A 22,698-nucleotide genomic window follows, 5' to 3' on the forward strand; every position below is an offset into this window, starting at 1 on the left:
CAGTCTTTTAGTGTGCATAAAGATCCTTGGGGAATTTGTTTAATAACTGCAGATTCCTATTTGCAGCTATCCCTCACCTCCCCAGAAGAATTAAATTTGGTAGATCTCTCCAATATTTTGTCCTAAGATTGTTTTGAAAAGTTTTGTTACTCTTGAGATTATTTCAGTGGATTTCTCAGAATCAGGAGACAATTTAAGGGTTTGCTTTTGCCCCCAAAGAGATAGGATCTAGGAAGCTATTTTAAAAGGTTAAACTTAACTTTTACCATCCCATAGTCTTTGAGAAATTCTTGAAAATTTATTTCATTGTTTAAAAAGATAATTATAAAACCTATTTATACATACCTACTGTTAGATGAAAAAAATTCTTTTGGGGATGCCTGGGTGGTGCAGTCAGTTGAGCATCTATCTGAGTCTTGGTTTTGGCTCAGATTGTGATCCACATTCAGTGTGGAGTCTGCTTGAGATACTGTCTCCCTCTCCCTCCCCATTGCATGTGCTGTCTCTATCTCTAAGATAAATCAATATTTATTTATTTATTTATTTGTTTATTTATTTAGTGGGAAAGGGAATATAACTTGAGTGGTAAAGTTGTTGACCTGAGATGAAGAGAAGAAAATGCTTCAGTTAGTATATGGCTTGCAGCACCTTCCCAGACTGTATAGGGTCAGGATATCCTGCCAAAGTTATCAGCTCCTTGCTGAAATCTAAGTTTACTTAGAGAAGTTTCAAAGTTCATAGGCTTGGCCTTTTCCTGCTTACACTTGTCCAAATAATGGGGGAAGAAATATTTTCCTGTAGAGAATAGGAGTTCATAGGATTCCTGTAATGATGTGCCCTCTTAGCATTAAAAAAAATAATTCTAGACTGTGTGTGAACATGTAGCTTGGCTGCCCATATCACTGACTTTATGCAGAGCAAATTTTCAAACTTAGTCTTCATACATGGGACTTTATTTTTATTTTATTTTATTTTTTTTTAATTTTTATTTATTTATGATAGTCACACACAGAGAGAGAGAGAGAGAGAGAGAGGCAGAGACACAGGCAGAGGGAGAAGCAGGCTCCATGCACCGGGAGCCCGACGTGGGATTCGATCCCGGGTCTCCAGGATCGCGCCCTGGGCCAAAGGCAGGAGCCAAACTGCTGCGCCACCCAGGCTTCCCCAAACATGGGACTTTAAATTCTTCCCCCAAATTTCATTGCTATGATGAAAAAAAGTGAAGGATATTTAGTGTAATTATTTGCTATTGATGATTGTTTCTTTGGAATCCTGTACAATGTTCTTTTTTTTTAAGAGAGTGTGTGTTTGCGCGCACGTGCGCGTGCATGTGTGCACACAAGGTGGGGGGGGGGGCAGACAATGGGAAAGGTAGAGAATGTTAAGCAAGCTTCACACCAACGTGGAACCCAACATGTGGCTCAGTCTCATGACCCTGAGATCATGACCTGAGCTGAAACCAAGAGTCCTACACTTAACTTGACTGATTCACCCAGCTGCTCCATGTACGAAGTTATTTACTCAAGGTGTCTAACTTGCAAGATGCACATAGTGTCCTTTAAGGGAAGTTAATGGAATGGAGTCCAGTCTATAAAAGTAAACAAATATAAATTACATCATAAAAGTTGTCTTCATTTGTCAGGGTAATAAAAAGCTTGTTCTGAGTTAGTAAGACCAGTAGGCTTTCCCTACTTAATAGAAGAAACCTATTTAAGATGACTTACAAACATCTTGGGAAGCGGACTTTCTGCTGAAAGGCCATGTGCTGGTTGGCATGGCCTATGTTTTCTTTCAAATTTTTTAATAACACAGTCTACTAAGATGATTTGTGTCTTCTGAAGCCAAATGAGAAAGCAGGCTTTGTCTGGTTTTTTGTTGGCGTTCTGCTCTATTGGCCATTGGTGATTAACTCAAACTCTAGCCCCAGTTGGTGGAGCTGAAAGTTCTCGCCCTTTAATCATGTGGTTGGTTCCCCTGACGACCATCCCCCATCCTGAAGCTGTCTAGGGGCCTCATTATCATAAAGACAGGTATTATTGAAGAGCTTATTATGAATGCCATACACGTTCTCACCCCTGTCAGGAAATGACAAGAGCTTTAAGACCTCTGTTCCAGGAATGGGACAAAGACCAGATATGTATTTTTTCTTCTTTTTTTTTTTAATTTTTTTAAATTTATTTATGATAGTCACACACAGAGAGAGAGAGAGAGAGAGAGGGAGAGGCAGAGACACAGGCAGAGGGAGAAGCAGGCTCCATGCACCGGGAGCCCGTCATGGGATTCGATCCTGGGTCTCCAGGATCGCGCCCTTGGGCCAAAGGCAGGCGCCAAACTGCTGCGCCACCCAGGGATCCCTGTATTTCTTCTTTTATCGTATCACAGGGAGTTAGTATTTAATGGGTATAGAATTTGAATTGAGAAAAATAAAAAAAAGTGCTGGAGATGGATAGTAATGATGTTTGCACAGTGTTTATATACTTAATGCCACAGAACTTTCCACTTAAAAATGATTAAAGTGATAAATTTTATGTTACATTATTTTATCACAAAAAAAGTAAAATATCTGGCACATAGTAATAGTGTCTACTAAACATTAGCTGCTATCTGTATTTGTTGTTATCATTTAGTATTAACATTATTATATTCATCTTACATTTATTTATTACTATTACATGTAGAATTACAATAACAATATTACACAGTGATCTCGGTTCACTCATTCGTTCAGTGAGCATTCATTGAGCACCTACTATGTGCCAGGTAACATTGTAGGCACTGAAGAAATCCAGATGGCTTGAATTAGTGTGGGATCATGAGAAAAGGGAGATACAGTATTGATAAAGGACCCATGGTAGAGATCACAGTAAATTATTTGAATGGGATAAAGGACATGGATAGGAAGAAGTCTAAGATCTTGCCTGGCTTTTCAACCCAAATGAGACCAGAAGCTGTTGTCTTTCATAGAAAGGGAACATCAGCAAGGAGAGTTGGTTTGGTGATAGAAGGAGCCATATTGAGTGTGCAGGGAGCTCACTCTCCTAGGTTTGAGTCAGCTTGGTTTCTGTTTACTCATGGATCACTTATTTCCTGCACGTTTGCTCAGAATGATCCTCTGGGTTCTTGAGCTATGTGAGGTACATTGTGCTATTTTCTCTTTGTTATGAAAAACAAGCAGTGTTTGCTTACCCAAAACAACTTTCTTGTAGTCACTTGTGGTCGGCCAGCCTGGAAACCACTGTGTGGTAGAGCTTGAGTGCGAGGCTTTCGTTTCATGAAGGAGTAAGCTAAAGGCAGTGAACAGTGGCATAACCCATGTGATTGCATGGCTTCGGTCTAATGAGAAAAGCAATTCGTGTATTTGTGTATTTTTACACAAATTTTTTTTTTTAAAGATTTTATTTATTCATAAGAGACACAGAGAAAGAGGCAGAGACACAGGCAGAGGGAGAAACAGGCTCCATGCAGGGAGCCGGACATGGGACTGGATCCCAGGCCTCCAGGATCACACCCCGGGCTGAAGACGGTGCTAAACCTCTGAGCCACCTGGGCTGCCCGGGAATTTTTTTTTTTTTAAGATTTTATTTATTTATTCATGACAGACACACACACAAGAGAGAGGCAGAGACACAGGCAGAGGGAGATGCAGGCTCCATGCAGGGAGCCTGACGTGGGACTCCATCCTAGGTCTCCAGGATCACACCCCATGCTGGAGGTGGTGCTAAACCGCTGGGCCACCAGGGCTGCCCTGTATACTGGAATTAATATATAAGAGTTTTATATAGAAGTTTTATCAGTGTTTTTAGTTAAAATAAGGAGTTCCCGCTACTGCTGTTAAAAAATTATTTATTTTTAAAGGATTTTATTTATTCATGAGAGACACAGAGAGACAGAGACACAGGCAGAGGGAGAAGCAGGCTCCCTGCAGGAAGTCTGGTGCAGGACTCGATCCCCAGTCTGGGGATCACTTCTTGGCAAAGGCAGACGTTCAACTGCTGAGCCACCCAGGCGTCCCAGAAAAAATAATTTTAAAGAGGATGACATTTTGAGGCACCAGTGGGATGAAAACATCTAGAAAGTAGTTGGAAATGTGAGTCTGAAATTCAGGACTTAAAAAATTATAATTGAAAACGAAGCTTTGAGAATTGTCCACTAAGAGGTGGTTGTTTCAAGTAATGAGAACAGTAAGATGAGTGGGGGATGGCCCTAGTGGGGAGGGCAGAGGCAGAGAGCCCAGTAGTGATTAAAGGCACGGGTCGGCACATGGTGCCTAGAGGGCTGGTGGGAACACTTCAGGCCAGGCCTTTGTGGGTGTGCTGTGACTCAGTTTTACTGAGGAAGCCAGTTCCTCTTACTCAGGGATAATGAAAGTTGGAGTGGATTAGGAGAAAACCAGGTTCTGAGGAAAGTTCACTCTTTTCTTAGGGCTCTGAGGCCTCAAACAACGGATACAAAACAAAAAAACCCTCTTTTAAAAAAATATGACCTGGATAACATTATAACATTATATCCTTTCACCAAATTCATGATTTCCATTTTTCCATGTTTCTGGATCCTATCTGTATAGTTGCAGTTTTACAATTAAAATCAGAACATTGATGCCTCTCTTTTTTTCTACTTTTTCAAAGTTTACTATTTCAGATACCGTTTACCTTGGTCTTTATAGTTGCTACCATTATGACTGCATGTTCCTTGATTTGAATACTTAGATGTTTTTTCTAAATTTTTTTTTATTATTACAGTAGTGTTACAGTATTTTATAGCTCAGACATGTTAATTTTTTTGAATCGTTTCCTTGAGTTAAGAATTGAGAAAAGTCTTTAAGACTGTGAGGAGCATAAAGGATTAAGAATGCAGATTTTAGAGATAAACCTGGCTTTGAATACTTGGAAATTTTGTGGTTTATGTCATGTTCTTAAACCATTCTGAGCTCTGTTTCCTTCGTTAGTAAAATGGAGCACATACCCACCTAACACTCTGACTCTGAGCATTTAGTGTGACAGTAGGTGTGCAGTGCTTAGCCTGTGATAACTGCCCAGTACGTGTCAACTACTCTTCATATCTGCAACATTTTGAATAATTATTTCCAAGTAGTGGGGTCCTCTGGGATGTTTTGTAAGAATATAATTTAATTTGACAGACTTAGGAATTTATCCTGCATCCCGAGGTAACTGTGATTTGTGTCTTCTGAAGCCAAGTGAGAAAGCAGGCCTTTGTCTGGTTTTCCATTGGCATCCTGCTTAGTTTGTGTGTGTGTTTGAAAAGATAAGTTGCAGCTTAGATAACTGAGCTGCAAGTCAAGCTCATTTGAAAGACACGCTACAACTGGAGGCAAAGACGACCCTGACTAATTCAGGGTGCCTTGACATCTAATAGGCAGACTTTCTCTGCTAATACTGTTGTAGAATACAAGTGGCAGGACCTCCCCACCTTGAGTGTTACTTGTAGTAGTATATGACTAGTTGTGAAAGAAAAACTGTCAACCCGTTTGGAAAATTATCCAGATTCTGCTTTCTCAGTGCATTTCTCCTTTTCCAAGACCCCACTTCTGACACTAACTATAGTTGTGAAAGGGGTTAGATTAGTACTTTTCCCTTTATAGTTTTCTTGTTTGCTGAGCAAAATGACCTTTCTCCAAACCACATCTAAATCTGAATTGCTGCTCACTCTTTAAAATACTCTTCTTGCATTAAAGAGTAATATTTAGGGCTCCTGGGTAACCTTTGGCCTCATTCTCTTTTTTCTAACGGTCTCTTGTATGTCTTTCCTGGCAGAACACGCTGTTGCAGCAGCTGGGAGTAGCTCCTTTCTCTGAGGGCCCTTGGCCCTTGTACATTCACCCTCAAAGCCTCTCTGTGCTTTCACGCCTTTTGCTCATCTGGCAACATAAAGCCGGCACTCAGGGTGATCCCGATGTCCCTGAATGCCTGAAAGTTTGGGACAGGTAAGAGAACTCCAGGAGAAGCCCTGCAGAGAAGGATATGTACTTTTTAAAATTTGTTTGACCTCTTTGTAGTTAGCCTTGGGGATCTGAGGCAGTGTCTGATAATAGGGTGTACAGTGGTGAGGGTGGAGGAGTAGGTTTCTGATGGTGTTGGGGGAAAATGCGCTGCTCAAGAAGCAGAAGTACCTAAACTATGGTCCGGAAACAAGATCACCCCTTAGCACATGGGGGATATGGTTGCAATTATGAGACAGAACCTGAATCCTGAACGTAACCAATTTTATCCAGACCTGATTTTTTGAAAGACAGGGAACAGGGAAGCCAACTCTGTGTTTGGTTATTTTGCTTTCAACATGAAAACCACTCAATGACTTGTAGTCTTTTTTGGACAACTTTTAAAGAATTTTTTTACTTGGGGGAAGCTCAGATTAATCATCTAAATCCTCTTTAGATGGACCTATATTTGCCATTTTTGTTTACATGGTTAGGAGTCTTCAAAGCAGTTTGTTTTCCTAAAAGGCTTTGCTTTTCTCTTCCCCATTCTATGATCAAATAGCTCTAATGCTGGATTTAAGAAATCATAAACCTCCTTGAATGCCAAAGACCTACTGTATTTTTCCTGGTGGATTCTTGCAAAAAGGCCAGGAGATGGGGGAAGGGGGAGAGCATGGAGGATGGGGTGAGGGAAACCCTTATTAAAACACAAATCTCTTCCCTAATAGCCAAAGGCAATGGAAACGGTTGGCTACATTCATTCCTTTTTTGCATAAAAGCTCTTCTGACAAGTTTTCTGAATAGTATAATTTCTTTTTTATTGCTTTTTTAGTACATTGAGTTATTTTTGACTTATCACGCAGTGATAATAATCTATAGTTTAAACTCTAAAAATAAGCTGTAGAGTCAAATTATAGTGAAAAATAATTGAACTGTTTCTAGTGTATAAAACTGTCCAGGTCTATCAACTAAAAAAAAGAGAGGAAAAAAAAAGCCGCCCTTTGGGGACTTACAGTTCTTTTCATGTTCAGAAATGGCAGAATGGGTGTTCACGCTACTGCGAGTGTCAATGGAATATTTTTGGCTGAATTTACCTTTTTTGTAGCCAAGATTGAGTTAATAATCTTCTCAACATGTAGATTTTGTCTTCCTTGATTTGTTATCTTAATGCATGGTTTTAAAAACTGAACTCTTCTAGCACGTGACATTATAACTTTTGGGGGATATTCTGAGGACTTTGACCAAACATGTTCATTTCCTCTGTGACAGATTTTTGTCGACAATGAAGCAGAATGCCCTGCAAGGGGTGGTGCCCAATGAGACGGAAGATTTGAATGTAGAACACCTACAGCTGCTCCTCCTCATTTTCCACAACTTCACTGAGAAGGGCCGGCGGGCCATACTGACCCTTTTTGTGCAGATCATCCAGGAATTGAGTGCCAACGTGGATGCGCAGGCGCGCTCCGTGCCTCTCATCCTGGCTCGCCTCCTTTTGATCTTTGATTATTTGCTTCATCAGTACTCCAAAGCACCTGTGTATCTGTTCGAGCAGGTACAAATGAATACATTGTTTTTGCTTTACTTGCTACTATCAAGAGAGTTTTTCTTCTCAAGTTGCCGTGCAAAATGACCTGCTCACTTTAGGTTTTAGCCATTTGTTGTAGTAGGTGTATGATTAACTTTAGAAGTACCATTGGACTTACTTATATCTGTGTGCTCATACTTTGTATTTAGCCACGATCAGTAAGTATAGGTTATTTGATTTGATACTTTTGTGAAAATTGGATTATGGGTTTTGTTCACAGGTGACCTTTGAATTACCTCACTTTATTAGCTGGTGTCCAGCTCAGTGTCCTGAGCATCTGTGCTCCATGAGTATTTGTTAGTGGTTGAATGATGGTTGGGCAGTGAGTTTTATGGATTAGTAAACTCTTTTGTTGTAGGGATCCAACGTGAGGATGGGAGGGCCAGTTAAGGATTATTCAGCATTTCCTAAAATGTTCGCTTGGTCAGTGTTCCCATTATATGTCAGCAAAAAGATGCTCCCCAGAGAAGTCACAGAAAAATCTAAAACTTCATTTTGGTTTGTGGATTTCCCAAGCTTTAATATATTGATCAGTTATAACGCTTATAGTGAGATGTGGAATGTGGCTGTGTATCTTTCTTAATTTGAGTATTTGTGTTTTAAAAGGTGCAGCATAACTTGCTGAGTCCTCCTTTTGGGTGGGCAAATGGATCTCAGGACAGCAACAGCCGCCGGGCGACCACCCCTCTCTATCATGGGTTCAAAGAAGTAGAAGAAAACTGGTCTAAGCATTTTTCATCAGGTCAGAAAGAAGATTGTCAGCAAGAAACTGGCTCACTGGTTCTCACTGGGGGGACTGAATTTGCTGTTTACAGATTACTTATTTTATTTTTTTATTTTTTTATTTTATTTTTTTAGAGATTCCTTAAAATTCAGTCTATTCCATATAGGTGGCAAATACCAAGGGATTCAAAACATTTTTGGAAATTCACTGTCACATATCCCACATAAATTTAATTTAATTTATTTATTTTTAAAAGATTTTATTTATTCATGAGAGAGAGGCAGAGACACAGGCAGAAGGAGAAACAGGCTCTATGCAAGGAGCCCGATGTGGGACTCGATCTCGGGACTCCAGAATCACACCCTGAGCAGAAGGCAAAAGCACAACTACTGAGCCACCCAGGCGTCCCTCCTACATTGATTTAAAAGCCAAAACCAAAAACAACATTGAGACATAATTAGGAATTCTTGTGTCTGCTCATAAGAGTACAATATATGGATTCCTTCCACTCTGAGTAATTACATTTAGTTTTCCACAGGAATGTGGTTCTAACCCACAGGCTGAATTTCCTTTTGGGTCATGATGGGATACTGTCAGAAAATAATGGGAACTGTGATCTTCTCTGTGGTATTTCTCATGAAACACCATTCTTTTGATAAAGTACCTTTTGTGTTTATTTTTAGTGTGTATTTGCTCATCCTGAGGAATTGTTAGCTGTTAAATGTATTTTCTGGAAACTCTCATCAAGCCTATGTATGAATTTTCTGTGATTGGGAGCTCTTATTACTCAGTCCCTTTGATATCGGGGAGATAACATATAAGGTTTTTTTTTTTTTTAAGATTTTATTTATTCATGAGAGAGAGAGAGAGAGATTGGCAGAGACACAGGCAGAGGGAGAAGCAGGCTCCATGCAGGGAGTCTGACGTGGGACTCGATCCCAGGTCTCCAGGATCACATCCTGGGCTGAAGGTGGTGCTAAACTGCTGAGCCACTCGGCTGCCCCAACATTTAAGTTTTAATGTAGTTAGTCTAAGGACCCAATTTTGATGATTAATTTGGTGATTGTAGTGCACCTCTGTTAGTTATCTTCTAGAGCAATGGTTCTTAACTAGGTAGGGATGATTGGGCCTCATCCCCACAAAGGACCATTTGGCGATATCTAGAGATCTGTTTGGTTGTCACAATGGGGAGGGTGCTAAACATTCTGTCTTGCACAGGGCTATAGAATTATCTGGCCCCGAATGTCAGTAGTGCCAAGATTGTGTTTTCAAGTGTCCAAAGTATTTTCCTAGTTTTTACATTTTATAGTTGCTAAACAGAGTTGAGATTGAGACCATTCTTTCAATGAGCCCATTGTTTTTCAGATGCTGTCCCACAACCCAGATTCTACTGTGTCCTGTCCCCAGAAGCCTCAGAGGATGATTTGAACCGACTCGATTCTGTGGTACCAGGAATTTTAAAAGATTTTACTTATTTATTTGAGATAGAGCACACACGAATGGGGAGGAGGCAGAGTGAGAGGGAAAAGCAGGTGCTCTGCTGAGCAGGGAGCCCGACTAGGGGCTCAATCCCAGGACCCCAAGATCCTGACCTGAGCTGAAGGTAGACGCTTCACCTACTAAGCCACCTAGGTGCCCCTGGTACCAGGAATTTTAAAACCCCATTTTACATGTGGGATCAGATGGTTTCCACCAAAATCAGTCTGTCAGGGAAAGAGGAAATGACTTGCTTTTTGTAATGAGGGAATTTGGCCTATATTTGGATTTGAGCTTGTACTAGAAAGAAAATGTTATTTTGAGATTTATTTGGTGGGCTCCACTTTCACTGTGGGGGTTGTTCTTCCTGTATCTGTTAGTATCTTCATGTGCAGATAATTTTAATGGACAAAAATAGTTGCCTCGTTCTAACGCCTGCACTTGTGTGCTTCATAATAGCCCATAAACTGAGAGAAGTCCCTGAGTGGGCATCTTGCTGCAATGAGAAATTCTTATCAGTAATTTGAATGAGCTATTTTGCTAGTTGTGAGGTCAAATGATAGTATATGAGTAATAAACAGAGTAATTCAAAAAATAAAAAATTATTTTTTTTTCAATACTAGGCATGTGATGTTCTTTTCTCTAAGCTTGTCAAGTATGATGAGCTTTACACTGCACTGACTTGCCTGCTTGCAGCTGGGTCCCAGCTTGATACAGTCAGGAGGAAGGAAAACAAGAACGTAACAGCCTTGGTAAGACCATTGCAGCCTGGGATGATTTTAGAGAGTTTGCAGTGTGTTTGATATTTGGGTAACAGTTCTACTGGGAATTTCTTTCTGGGATCTAATCAGTTATTGAATTACCTGTTTCCAGAACTGGCTGATATTTCAGTATTTCTAGGTAGTTTGAGTGGCTCTTTTTACTTTAGAGATACTTGAACCATTTTTGTCCTTTTTTAGGAAAATGTGACTTTGAGAGTTAAGGACTACTAAATATCATACCTTCAGTGAAGGGTGGTTGATATGTGACAGTGGAAGTCTCCCACTCATGCTTTTTCTATGGTCCCATTAATGTGTCTCTACCTCTAGAAGCCATAACAGCCGTTCAGGGCACTTGATGATGGGGTTGCCGGGCAGAATGTCCTACTCTCTTTTGGTTACTTGCTAAATTTCTTGGGAAGCCAGAGTTGTCTTAAAACCGTGATATTGGCCTGTGAGATGTGCACAGATGGAGCAAATTATTTATATGTGTTTTACAATTTTCTGCAGTATTATTAGCTATGTCTGTTTTATAGACCTAACAGACCTACAGAACAGACTTGAGAGCCAGGTCTCAGTTGAAAATCAGGACTATACAGTCTACTTTAATTGTTGTATTTGGAACAGGTATTACTGTCAGGGAGTTTGTGACTCAATACCACAAGTGCTGCTCTGATTGTTCTTTTTGCTTCTTCTAGGAGGCCTGTGCCCTTCAGTATTACTTCTTGATACTGTGGAGGATCCTAGGGATTTTGCCGCCATCAAAGACTTACATGAACCAGCTGGCCATGAACTCACCTGAGATGAGTGAATGTGACATCCTACACACGCTGCGGTGGTCTTCCCGCCTCCGCATCAGCTCCTATGTCAACTGGATAAAGGTACCACACTGTCACATAGGGCTTGCTGCCGAGGGGTGGCCAAAGCCACTGTGCTCTATACTTGTGGGAACTTGTCAATTCAAGGGTAATGAAAGCTTTAGACTCTGTGTATTAATCTCCTGAACATTTTTTCTTGCTGTCCAAATAGGATCACCTTATCAAACAGGGAATGAAGCCGGAACATGCTGGTTCTCTTCTAGACCTGGCATCCACCAAGTGCAGCTCGGTGAAATACGACGTCGAAATTGTAGAGGAATATTTTGCTCGACAGGTATGTTCATTTTGGGTTAATAATGATAGGATTTAGTTTCTGCCACAGCCTTTTGCCACAACTAATTAATGTCTTGGGTACTTTTAAAGATCTCATCATTCTGTAGCATCGACTGTACTACCATCTTGCAACTCCATGAAATTCCAAGTCTGCAGTCCATCTACACCCTTGACGCTGCCATCTCGAAGGTTCAGGTCTCCCTGGATGAGCATTTTTCCAAGATGGCCGCCGAGACCGATCCTCATAAGTCATCTGAGATCACCAAGAACCTGCTTCCAGCCACACTACAACTCATTGACACCTATGCATCATTCACTAGGTGTGATGGGCTGCCTGCCCACAGATGTTGGAAATGGGGAATTTAGATCCTTGGGTTGTTTACTTTCTTTAGAAGCCTGAAAATTAAAAAAAAAAAAAAAAAAAGAAGCCTGAAAATTCTTCAAATTGAACATAGTGGTTCTAGGACCATTCACTGTGCGGATCCTTAAGGACTCAGAATCTTAACATTTTTTTTCTTTTTGTCAGCTTTTGTTTTGTTTTTTTTTTGTCTCGGTAAAATGTTTTTTTCTCTAATATAAATGGGTGCCCAATGAGAGAGTTTTCAAATAGTTCAGGAAGAGTCAGAAGAAGTTTGATTTCTATAAATCTTTAAATATTTTCTAGCATTTAACTTGTAGGATACAAGGAAAGATCATGAAATATCCCCAAACATGTCATTGCTGTTATTCACTAAGATGAAGCTTTAAATGCTCTTTAAATTTCATGGTAGGTAGTTAGAGAAAACACATTCTGTCATGAGTCTATATTTTGAATTCCAGTCCTTTCTGAGATAATACATGTTGCAAATTGCACGTCCTATAGACTTGTTTTGCTTGACGTTTAAATACTGTGGAATCTACCTTCAGTATATAAAAATGGGGAGTTTATTCACGAAATAAGATTTCTGGGTTTTCTTGTAAGAAAAAACTGGCAAAACAGTCTGACTTCACGTGACATTAGCACACCACTGTTGAGGAATGGCTACCCTGTGTAGCTGTTCTCCTGGGCACTTTTATGCTCATTTACTTTATTTGGTCCTTACAGATTTCACTGTGTCGCTCCTGTTCTGTGGAGCTTTTATGCTAAAAGGGACTTGGATCATTATAAAGCTTAACTAATGCCTAAGTGTGAATATCTTGCAGTAAGTAGAGCTAGGACCATTGCTGGAGGTACCACGTTCTTGACGATACTTGAGCAGTAGGCATGAATAGCAAATGGGTGTGCTTGCAGTGTGTCAAGTACTTTTCTAGGTGTCAAGGGGATCATAGTAGCAAAGCTGACCAAGTCACTGCCCTCTGAGAGCTTCTTGGCTCCAATCTGGCCCATTAGGCCAACTCTCTGTACTAAGCTAGTGATAAATGTTCCTGGCAAGTAAGTTGGTTAAGTTCTGAGTAAATACAGTTGAACTACTTTTGAAAAAGTATAGTACAGGGGCACCTGGGTGGCTCAGTAGGTTAAGCGTCTACCTTCAGCTCAGGTCATGATCCCGGGGTCCTGGGATCAAGTCTCATGTCAGGCTCCCTGCTCAGCAGGGTGTCTGCCTTTTCTTTTCTCTCTGCTTTCCCCCTGTTTTTGTTCTCTCGTGTGCTCTCTCTCAAATAAATGAATAAATAAATCTTAAAAAGTATAGTACAGCTGGCCCTTGAACACCGTGGGATTGGGGGAATGATTCCCTTGTGCATTTGAAAATGTGCATAAAACTTTCGACACCCCCAAAACATAACTACTGATAGCCTACTATTGACTGCATGGGGAAGTAAAAAGGGCTTGACTAGGGCTGGAGTTAAGAGCAGAAGTTACCCTTTAAATTTATAGGCGTTTGTCATTTTCCTGAATTATTGCAGTCATTGCGTTACTGATAAGTTTGTTAGCACGTATTTTACATATATATATATATGCTATATTCTTACAGTTAAGCTAGTGAAAAAATGTTATTAGGAAAGTCATAAGGAAGACAATATGTTAATTGTGCTGTATTTGTATTTATTGACAAAAACCCATGTATAAGTGGACCTGCACAGTTAAACTCCTGTTGTGCAAAGGTGAAGTATACTTCTCAGAGCTTTCATTATATGCACTGCCAATCAATCGCCCAAGACCAGGGAGAGGTGGGTAGATAGTGTTCACTGTTTGCCAAGCTCATTTGTCCTGGAAATTGTGTTTTGGGAACATTTCAAAGGATGGGATACTCTTTGGGAAAAAGTTACCCATTGGAATTATTACGAGATCACAGAGGCAGGTAATGTCAACTACAGTTAATAGATAGGAAACTGAGGTACTGGTGTTTCAATATGTCTAGGGCAGTTTCTTCTAACTATGATAGGAATAGATTCTTCAGCTTTCATGTATCCCCTATTTTTTTTTTTTTTCAGAGCCTATTTGCTACAGAACTTTAATGAAGAAGGATCCACTGAAAAACCTTCCCAGGAGAAATTGCATGGTTTTGCTGCTGTTTTGGCTATTGGCTCTAGCAGGTGCAAGGCAAACACTCTGGGTAAGTGAATGTGCTTTTGAAATGCTGTACTAGTAATAGGTCTAGTCCTGCCACTTCCATACTGGTCTGCTGACATTTACCACTTACTGGAACCTTTGTGAGTGTCAAAGGCTGACATAGGTTTATCTGTGTCAGTCCTCTCGGGAGCCTTACGAAGGATTATTTTCCCCTTTTACTCAGTAGGAAACTAAGTCTTAAAGAAGTTAATTTGCCTACAGTCCTACATCTTGTAAGACGAGGCTGGAATCCAAACCAACGTCATTTGATTCTAAAGCATTAGCCTGTGTTGTTTTCCTTTTCATTTATAGAGATTGGGAAGATTAATGAGCTGGTGCTCTGTGCTGGCCAAACCTCCTTCCCGTGTTAGGAATGATCTAGTAAAAATGGAGGGTGGGGAAGCAAAGTAACTTCAGCAGTTAAGATAGTAGTTACCCTCTAAATTTACAGCTGTTTGTATTTTCTGCATTACAAGCTTTAAATGCCCTTTTAGTGTTCAGATAGGCACACTTTTGGAAATTAAATTCTCCTACTTCATAGAATGCTGTTCTTGATGTGCATTAGGAGTCCCTGCCCTCAGAGGCACCTGGGTGGTACAGTCGGTTAAGTGTCTGACTCTTGATTTCAGCTTAGGTCATGATCTCAGGGTTGTGGGGTTGAGCCCCATGTCAAGGTCCCAATTCAGCAGGGAGTTGATGCTTGAGATTCTCTCCTTCGCACTCCCTGTCCCCCCACCCCTGCCGTGTCTCTCATTCTCTCTTTCTAAAATGGATAAATCTTAAAAAATAATAATCCTTTCCCTTAGATTCATCTTGAGGACAGAAGAGATCAAAGTGCTTCCTGTTAGTAGAAGGTGTAGCAGATGCTGAGTAGCAGTTTTAGCCTGACTTGTAGTGACATGCCCCCTCTTTGCATCCTGTTTTCAGTTGTCATTTTTACTTGCAAGATTAGAAAGTGACTATGATAGGACATGAAAACCTTATAATTGGCATTGTTAGCTATTAAGCAATTAGCTAGTTCTTGGATGCAGTACTGCTATTGAAAGATCCATCTAAGCAATCTTAGTAATGATGTTGACAGCTTGGGCAGTGGTGTATCTTTCTGCATTTGGGCTTGGCTTTAAAATACTATGTGTCATTCTTTCCATCTTGTGGTGAGTTCTTGTCCTTCCTGTTGCCTCCAGGTCCCACACTCGTTCAGAATTTGCCATCCTGGGTCCAGGCTGTATGTGAATCCTGGAATAACATTAGCACCAATGAGTTTCCCAACATCGGATCCTGGGTGAGTGTCTCTTCTCAGAGTAGAAATGGGCACTAGCCATTCTTTGTTCTGTTCTTATTCCTTAGGCTGAAGCCAACTGCCAAGAGGCTTGGTATGCCACAGTATATCTGCTATGGCTGAATTGATAATCACAGGCTCAGCTTAACCCAAGTGGTACCCAAGTGGCCATTTTGTTAAGCAATCTGTGTTATCATGTCATGGGACAACCACTTTATTACAGGAGTCTCCTTTTCCTTGTCTGTTTAATCCTGGGATGTAAAGATTAATTGTATTACATGTAAGGTGCCTGACACAGTCTTTGGCCCCTGATTCTCAGTAAATGTGAACTGTTTTCATTTTCTTTTTAGGAAAATAATGTCATGAACCTGCTCGTTTTGTCATTGTTTTATAGGGTAGCTTTCACGTTCTGGAGGCTGTTAGAAGACTGTGGAGTCTCCTGTCAGTTTACTTGACCTTTGTGTATGCTTTGCTCAAATTATCTCTATTAACAGATTATTCCCTTGTCACTATTCTTTGGAAAAGCCAAGTATTATAATCTTGTTATCCCTGCTTTATAATTGTGACCTCTGTTTACATCACCCGGAGCTGTAGCAGAAGGATAATGAAGATATTTTGAGGGAGACTCTGATGCTTTGCAAAATACACATCCTTCTTAATTATTAGAGAGTGTAGTTTTAGTGTTAAATAGAATATATTTTAATTATTTGAAAACTGGCATTAGGTATCTTAACTCTTTAACCAAACTAACCTTTTAACTTCTTTTTTTTTTTTTTAAGATTATTTATTTATCTATATATGAGAGACCGAGAGAGAGAGCGGGGGCGGGCAGAGACACAGGCAGAGGGAGTAGCAGGGAGCCCGATGTGGGACTTGATCCTGGGTCCCCAGGATCAGGCCCTGGGCTGAAGGCAGTGTCAAACTGCTGAGCCACCCAGGCTGCCCACCTTTTAACTTCTTAACTGTTTTAGAGGGGGAGAGGGGAGGGTGAGGGAGAGAGAATCTCAAGCAGACTCCCTGCTGAGCCTGGAGCCTAATGTCAGCCTCGATCCCATGACCTGAAACCGAGTTGGATATTCACTGACTGAGTCACCTGGCACCTGAGACAGAACCTCTTTTTTTTTTTTTTTTTAATGTTTTATTTATTCATGAGAGACAGAGAGAGGCAGAGACAAAGGCAGAGGCAGAAGCAAGCTTCCTCTGGGAGCCCGACGTGGGACTTGATCCCAGGACCCCAGGATCATGCCCTGAGCCAAAGGCTCAACCAGTGAACCACCCAGGTGCCCTGAGAGAGAATCTTAAGCAGGCTTCATGGCCAGCATAGAACCTGAAATGGGACTTAATCTCAAGACCCTGAGATCAATACCTGAGCTGAAATCAGGAGTTGGAAACTTAACTTCCTGAGCCACCCAGGCACTCCTTAACTTTTTAAATTTTGAGTTACCTTTGGGATGCCTGAGTGGCTCAGTGGTTGGGTTCCCTGCATGGAGCCTGCTTCTCCTTCTTCCTGTGTCTCTGCCTCTTTCTTTGTGTGTCTTATGAATAAATAAATCTTAAAAAAAATTTTTTTTCAGTACCTTTGAACTAAAATTTGTTAATTGCTTCCTTCGGTTCACCCCACTTTCCTCCCCAGGATGAATAATAGTGTATACTGAGCAGAGCCATTGTCTAGAAACCTCAGTGAGGTCTTAGTTTATGCCAGTTGTTTTTTTCCCCCTATGTGAGAATTTTTTCCTGGGTAGATAGATGTTCTGTCCATTCATGTTGGTTTTGTTTCCTTTCAGCGCAATGCCTTTGCTAATGACACCATCCCTTCAGAGAGTTACATCAGTGCTGTGCAGGCTGCTCACTTGGGGACTCTTTGTGGCCAAAGTCTGCCTCTGGCTGCTTCCCTGAAGCACACCCTCCTCTCACTGGTCAGGCTGACTGGAGATCTTATTGTGTGAGTACCTACTATGGAGCCCTGTGTACTCTCTATGCCTGTTTTCTGTCATAGGTGAAGGACGATGGAGTTTATTATAATCCTTTTCTTGAATGCTTTTATAAGCAGAGAGAAGCTGTTGTTTCAGAGTGGAGTGTGAGCATTTACCTAGAATGTGATGTGAAAAGTAGCAGAATACCTCCTTCCCTCTTGCAGGGAAGGCCATGCAGGCTTTAAATCCTATTGTAATTTGCTTTGTATTGGAATTTTAAGGTGGCAGTGATGTATTTCAAGTCATGCATCTCCAGAATCCTCGTGAGAGTTAGACTCTGCTCTTGTGGGAACTGGGGCAAGCCAGTGCCTTTGTCTTCTAGTACACAGGTCATGGGTGAAGTCCTCTATCACATGGCCTTAAAAGTGACCCAGATTCCTGTAGTTTTACAAAAGTTGTCTGGGATGGGTTTCTAACACTGGTTTCAGTTAATTTTCTTTTCTGAATATTATAAAATATATCTTCTATTTTTTTTTTTTTTTAAGATTTTACTTATTTATTCATGAGAAACACAGAGAGGGGAGAGAGAGAGAGAGGCAGAGACACAGGCAAAGGGAAAAGCAGGCTCTATGCAGGAAGCCCGACATGGGACTCAATCCCAGGTCTCCAGGATCACACCCTGGGCTCAAGGCGGCGCTAAACCACTGAGCCACCGGGGCTGCCCATATCTTCTATTGTTTTTTGTTTTTTGTTTTTTTTAAATTTTTATTTATTTATGATAGTCACAGAGAGAGGGAGAGAGAGAGGCAGAGACACAGGCAGAGGAAGAAGCAGGCTCCATGCACCGGGAGCCCGATGTGGGATTCGATCCCGGGTTTCCAGGATCGCGCCCTGGGCCAAAGGCAGGCGCCAAACCGCTGCGCCACCCAGGGATCCCCATGGAAATGATTTTTGTTTCTGCATAATGCAAAATGAAACTGAAGTCATATGATTACACGTATATAAAAGATAACTATCAAGGGAAAAAAGACTGGAATAAATGCCCTCCTCAGTAAATGATTGAATTGCCTTATCCTCGCTTTTGCAGCTTTCGGGGGGAGTATATTCACTAATAGGGTTCCCTTTTCTTTGCTGAAGTTGGTCCGATGAGATGAACCCGCCACAGGTAATTCGGACCCTGCTTCCCCTTCTTTTGGAATCAAGCACTGAGAGTGTTGCTGAGATCAGTAGCAACTCCCTGGAGCGCATCCTGGGTCCTGCCGAATCTGAGGAGTTCTTGGCTCGAGTATATGAGAAGCTGATCACTGGTTGTTACAACATTCTGGCTAATCATGCAGATCCCAATAGGTGAGCCTAATTGAGGGGGACATTCAGGCTCCCGTACCAACGCTGGCTTCTCTATGTCATTAATTAATGGCTTATTGTGTTTTTTAGCAGAAAGTTCTGTATCTGTGTGCATTTTATGTTCTTGTGGATGTGCACAAAAGGTTATTTGGAACCCGCTTTTCTGATTGTTAGGAATTAACTTTGAGCAAATGGAAGGCTTAAATGGTTCACATCTGGAAACTTTAAGTTATTGAACAGATACTTACCAAGTATCATACTTGATGTAATGAACTGTACAGAGGAGTTTCATAGAATTTCTAACATTTCTGGAACTATACCTCTAAGATGGGTGTGGGGAATAGTTAGTCTCTCACCATTATTTGACTTTGGTAGTTTAGGCCATAGTGATGTTGGCAAGCCTTTAGGACCAGTAGAGTAAGTTGTAGCTTGTCCCACTGAGAACTTCCTGAATGAAGGGTCCAAATATGGGCATTCTTGACTTCATTTTTGAGGACTCCAGAGTGTCTTGGGCTCTTTTTTTTTCTTTTCCCCTCTTTTTTTCCCTTCTTTCCTTCCTTCTTTTTCTTTCTTTTCTTTTCTTTTCTTCTCTTTTCTTTTCTCTTCTCTTTTCTTTTCTTTTTTCTCCTTCCTTCCTTCCTTCCTTCCTTCCCTCTTTCTATAATATGAAACAGCAGTAATGATTCTTTGAACTTTTAGCCACTGACTGCATGCTTTATCTGAGATTTTAGGAAGTTTTTTGTTTTGTTATAGTTTAATGTGTTAGACATGTACTGAGCTCCTGTGTAACCAGGCTTTTATGCTAAGCTTTGGGAAAAAAAATTGAATATTGCCATTAAGGGTCAGTCATAAACTTTGGATTTTTAAAAATAAATATAGGAAGATACTGAAACAGACCTTCACTCTGGTAGTAAATTTTTCTTTTTGATCCTCAGTGGGCTGGATGAATCCATCTTGGAGGAATGTCTCCAGTATTTGGAAAAGCAGCTGGAAAGCAGCCAGGCTCGTAAAGCTATGGAGGAATTTTTCTCTGACAGGTTAGCCGTATTTTGTTTTACTCAGTGAGCATTTTTTGAATGCCTCCCGAAAGCATTAGGTATTTTTTTCTCAGGGAACACTTAAGGCCTGCTTAGGTATTTGTACCATGGGGAGGACTTAGATTAATTGCTGACTCCTTCGGGTTATTGATGAGGGGTCTACCTCATGAATACCTGGTGTCGTTGATTGGCGAGTGACCAGCTACCCTTGGGGGAGATGGCGTCATGAAGAAATGGAAGCGGATGCCTTTTTATGTGAGGCTTAATGTGATTCTCCCATTTTTTTCCCCCTTCTGCCTCCCAGTGGAGAACTCGTGCAGATCATGATGGCAACAGCCAATGAGAACCTCTCTGCTAAATTTTGTAACCGAGTTCTGAAATTCTTCACCAAACTCTTCCAGCTGAGTGAGTGACAGCTTTTAGTAATCTTCTTATGGGAACTTTGATGTCCAGCTAATACTGTGCATATCTTCTGCCCGAGTATAACTACCGCGTAACAAGTGCAGAGAATCCCTGCGAGGAACTTGAAAAGGAATTTGAAAACTTACTTGAAGCCTTCCTTCCCCCTTTCCTGGCTCCCAGTTGGTGCCTTCCCTCCTGTCCCTACCCTTCTTCACTGACCACGCTTCTTGGTCTGTCCGTAGCTGAGAAGAGCCCTAACCCGAGCCTTCTGCATCTCTGTGGCTCTCTGGCACAGCTGGCTTGTGTGGAGCCTACACGCCTCCAGGCCTGGCTCACCCGCATGACCGCATCACCCCCAAAAGACTCCGACCAACTGGATGTGATTCAGGAGAACCGGCAGCTGTTGCAGCTATTGACTACGTACATTGTTCGGGAAAACAGGTAGAACAAATACATTTGGGTCATGTGTTCCTAAGAGCCCCAAGTGAACGTTGAGACCCATTTGTTGATTTCTTTCCTTCAGGCATTGGTCCTTAGCCTTTTGAGTGCTTCCAGAACTCCCCTCATTAGACTTAAGGAATCTAGTAGAGCTCCTTAATTTCTCCTGTGGAAAAGTTTTGAAGTGACTTGGACTATCAGTTGTCACATGGGTGAATGTTTTGTGCTCTAATAGCTGAAGTCCAAAACTGGGTGCATATATATGAAGTAGGGAGGAAATGGGGGACAAGTCACATATTTAATGTTTAATTTTCAACATCCTTACTTGTTTTGTTTTGTTTTGTTTTTTAATTCTATTTATTTATTCATAAGAGACATAGAGGGAGAGAGGCAGAGACACAGGCAGAGGCAGAAGCAGGCTCCATGCAGGGAGTCTGACATGGGACTCAATCCCGGGTCTCCAGGATCACGCCCTGGGTTGAAGGCGGCGCTAAACTGCTGAGCCACCCAGCCTGCCCAACGTCTGTTATTTTTATACATTTAAAAGTACAGTCAGATTCCTGTTGTGTATTTAATACTTTGCTATTTCTTTTCTACCAGCCAAGTTGGGGAAGGTGTGTGTGCTGTGCTGCTGGGTACCCTGATCCCCATGGCGACAGAGATGTTGGCCAACGGTGATGGGACTGGTTTCCCAGAACTCATGGTTGTGATGGCCACCCTGGCCAGTGCAGGTCAAGGTGCTGGCCATCTTCAGCTCCACAATGCTGCTGTGGACTGGCTGAGCAGATGGTAAGATGATGAAATTGGAGGAGCCCATTTATCGGTGCAGCACTGCTCTTAGAGAAAAGGGGGTTAATTTGTTGCAGGTTATTTTCTTTGTAGCTTGGAATGAGTATAAAAGAACTTGAGTCTCTTCCTTTTTCTTGGAGATTGAGGGAATGGTCTGTAACTGTTCCCTTTAGATTCCACCTTCGTCCCATTCTTTTTTTTTTTTTTTTTTAATTTATTTATGATAGAGAGAGAGAGAGGCAGAGACATAGACAGAGGGAGAAGCAGGCTCCATGCACCGGGAGCCCGACGCGGGACTCGATCCCGGGTCTCCAGGATCCCGCCCTGGGCCAAAGGCAGGCGCCAAACCACTGCGCCACCCAGGGGTCCCCCTTCGTCCCATTCTTAGTAGGGTTTCCTGTTCATTATTCCTAAGAGAAGTCTTAGGGAAAGTGTGCCATGTGTTGGTGATCAGGCCAAAACACCCCAAACCTCAGTGCTTTCTCCAAATGACTTTGCTTCCCAGTGTCACAAATTGAACCAGGATTCATGAAACTGGTTCCTTTTCTTTGATTCCTTAGATGATTTTTGTGTCTCTCCTGCCCCCCCCCCCCCCCTTTTTTTCCTTTGGGACAGCAAGAAATACCTATCACAGAAGAACGTGGTTGAAAAACTGAATGCCAATGTGATGCATGGAAAGGTAAGTGAAATGCACCTTGACAGCAGTCAGGAAGTGATGAGTCTTCTTTGTGGTCATGTAGAAGACTCTCCTTTTGACTGGTTCCTGGTCCTAGCCAGCCTGCCCACAATTTTAAAGCCCTGGGGGTGTGTAACATGAACTACGTGCTCTCAGGCTTCTACTGGGTTATGAGGAATGATGAGGGGAGGGAAGGGGGAATACAAGACGATAGACAAAACATCCAACTGAATCCTTAAAACCTAGTAAATTCTTGCTATTTTTAGATTTTGTTATGTTGTGGAAAATTGTTCCCTGCTCCTGCATTGGAACTTTGTGCTCTGAGTATGTGTTTTAGGGGGTTAGGTACTGCCTTCTCAGCTCTAGTCCACTTGCTAGTATTGTTTACTGCTGAGAAGAAGGGTTTTTAAACTGACAGAAATCTTGCATTCAGGCATTTTTCCTACTTGCCCTACCGTGAACTGGACATAAGTGGCTAAAAAGAGCTAACTGGCCTCTGAGACCTAGCACAGCACCATTCATGTCTCCTTCCTTTCTTGCTCATGTTTCTTCTCTCAGCTCTGAACTGTCAGAGTGCAAAGGGAAGGAACTTAGAAATCTGAGGCCTTGATGCCAGGAGCTGGGATTTTAGGCAAACCTAAGCTACTGGTAGTGGTTTGCT

The 22,698-nt window shown here is 41.6% G+C and overlaps 1 protein-coding gene across 7 annotated transcripts in view; it reads left to right on the forward strand.

The window, feature by feature from the left end:
- Window positions 1-22,698, forward strand: part of UBR4 (ubiquitin protein ligase E3 component n-recognin 4) — a 133,976-nt gene that overhangs the window by 26,101 nt on the left and 85,177 nt on the right. For all 7 annotated transcript variants that reach the window (XM_041766729.1, XM_041766730.1, XM_041766734.1 and 4 more), the window contains exons 18-34: window positions 5,772-5,941; window positions 7,205-7,487; window positions 8,127-8,262; window positions 9,610-9,689; window positions 10,344-10,472; window positions 11,177-11,359; window positions 11,508-11,630; window positions 11,720-11,949; window positions 14,042-14,163; window positions 15,344-15,441; window positions 17,223-17,380; window positions 18,489-18,698; window positions 19,631-19,732; window positions 20,037-20,137; window positions 20,377-20,575; window positions 21,173-21,361; window positions 21,977-22,040. In XM_041766729.1, the coding sequence (XP_041622663.1) occupies window positions 5,772-5,941; window positions 7,205-7,487; window positions 8,127-8,262; window positions 9,610-9,689; window positions 10,344-10,472; window positions 11,177-11,359; window positions 11,508-11,630; window positions 11,720-11,949; window positions 14,042-14,163; window positions 15,344-15,441; window positions 17,223-17,380; window positions 18,489-18,698; window positions 19,631-19,732; window positions 20,037-20,137; window positions 20,377-20,575; window positions 21,173-21,361; window positions 21,977-22,040 (2,577 nt within the window). The remainder of the gene's footprint in view (window positions 1-5,771; window positions 5,942-7,204; window positions 7,488-8,126; window positions 8,263-9,609; window positions 9,690-10,343; window positions 10,473-11,176; window positions 11,360-11,507; window positions 11,631-11,719; window positions 11,950-14,041; window positions 14,164-15,343; window positions 15,442-17,222; window positions 17,381-18,488; window positions 18,699-19,630; window positions 19,733-20,036; window positions 20,138-20,376; window positions 20,576-21,172; window positions 21,362-21,976; window positions 22,041-22,698) is intronic.

Source organism: Vulpes lagopus, chromosome 8 (genome assembly GCF_018345385.1).
Source record: "Vulpes lagopus strain Blue_001 chromosome 8, ASM1834538v1, whole genome shotgun sequence".
In the NCBI taxonomy this organism is placed as follows: domain Eukaryota; kingdom Metazoa; phylum Chordata; class Mammalia; order Carnivora; family Canidae; genus Vulpes; species Vulpes lagopus.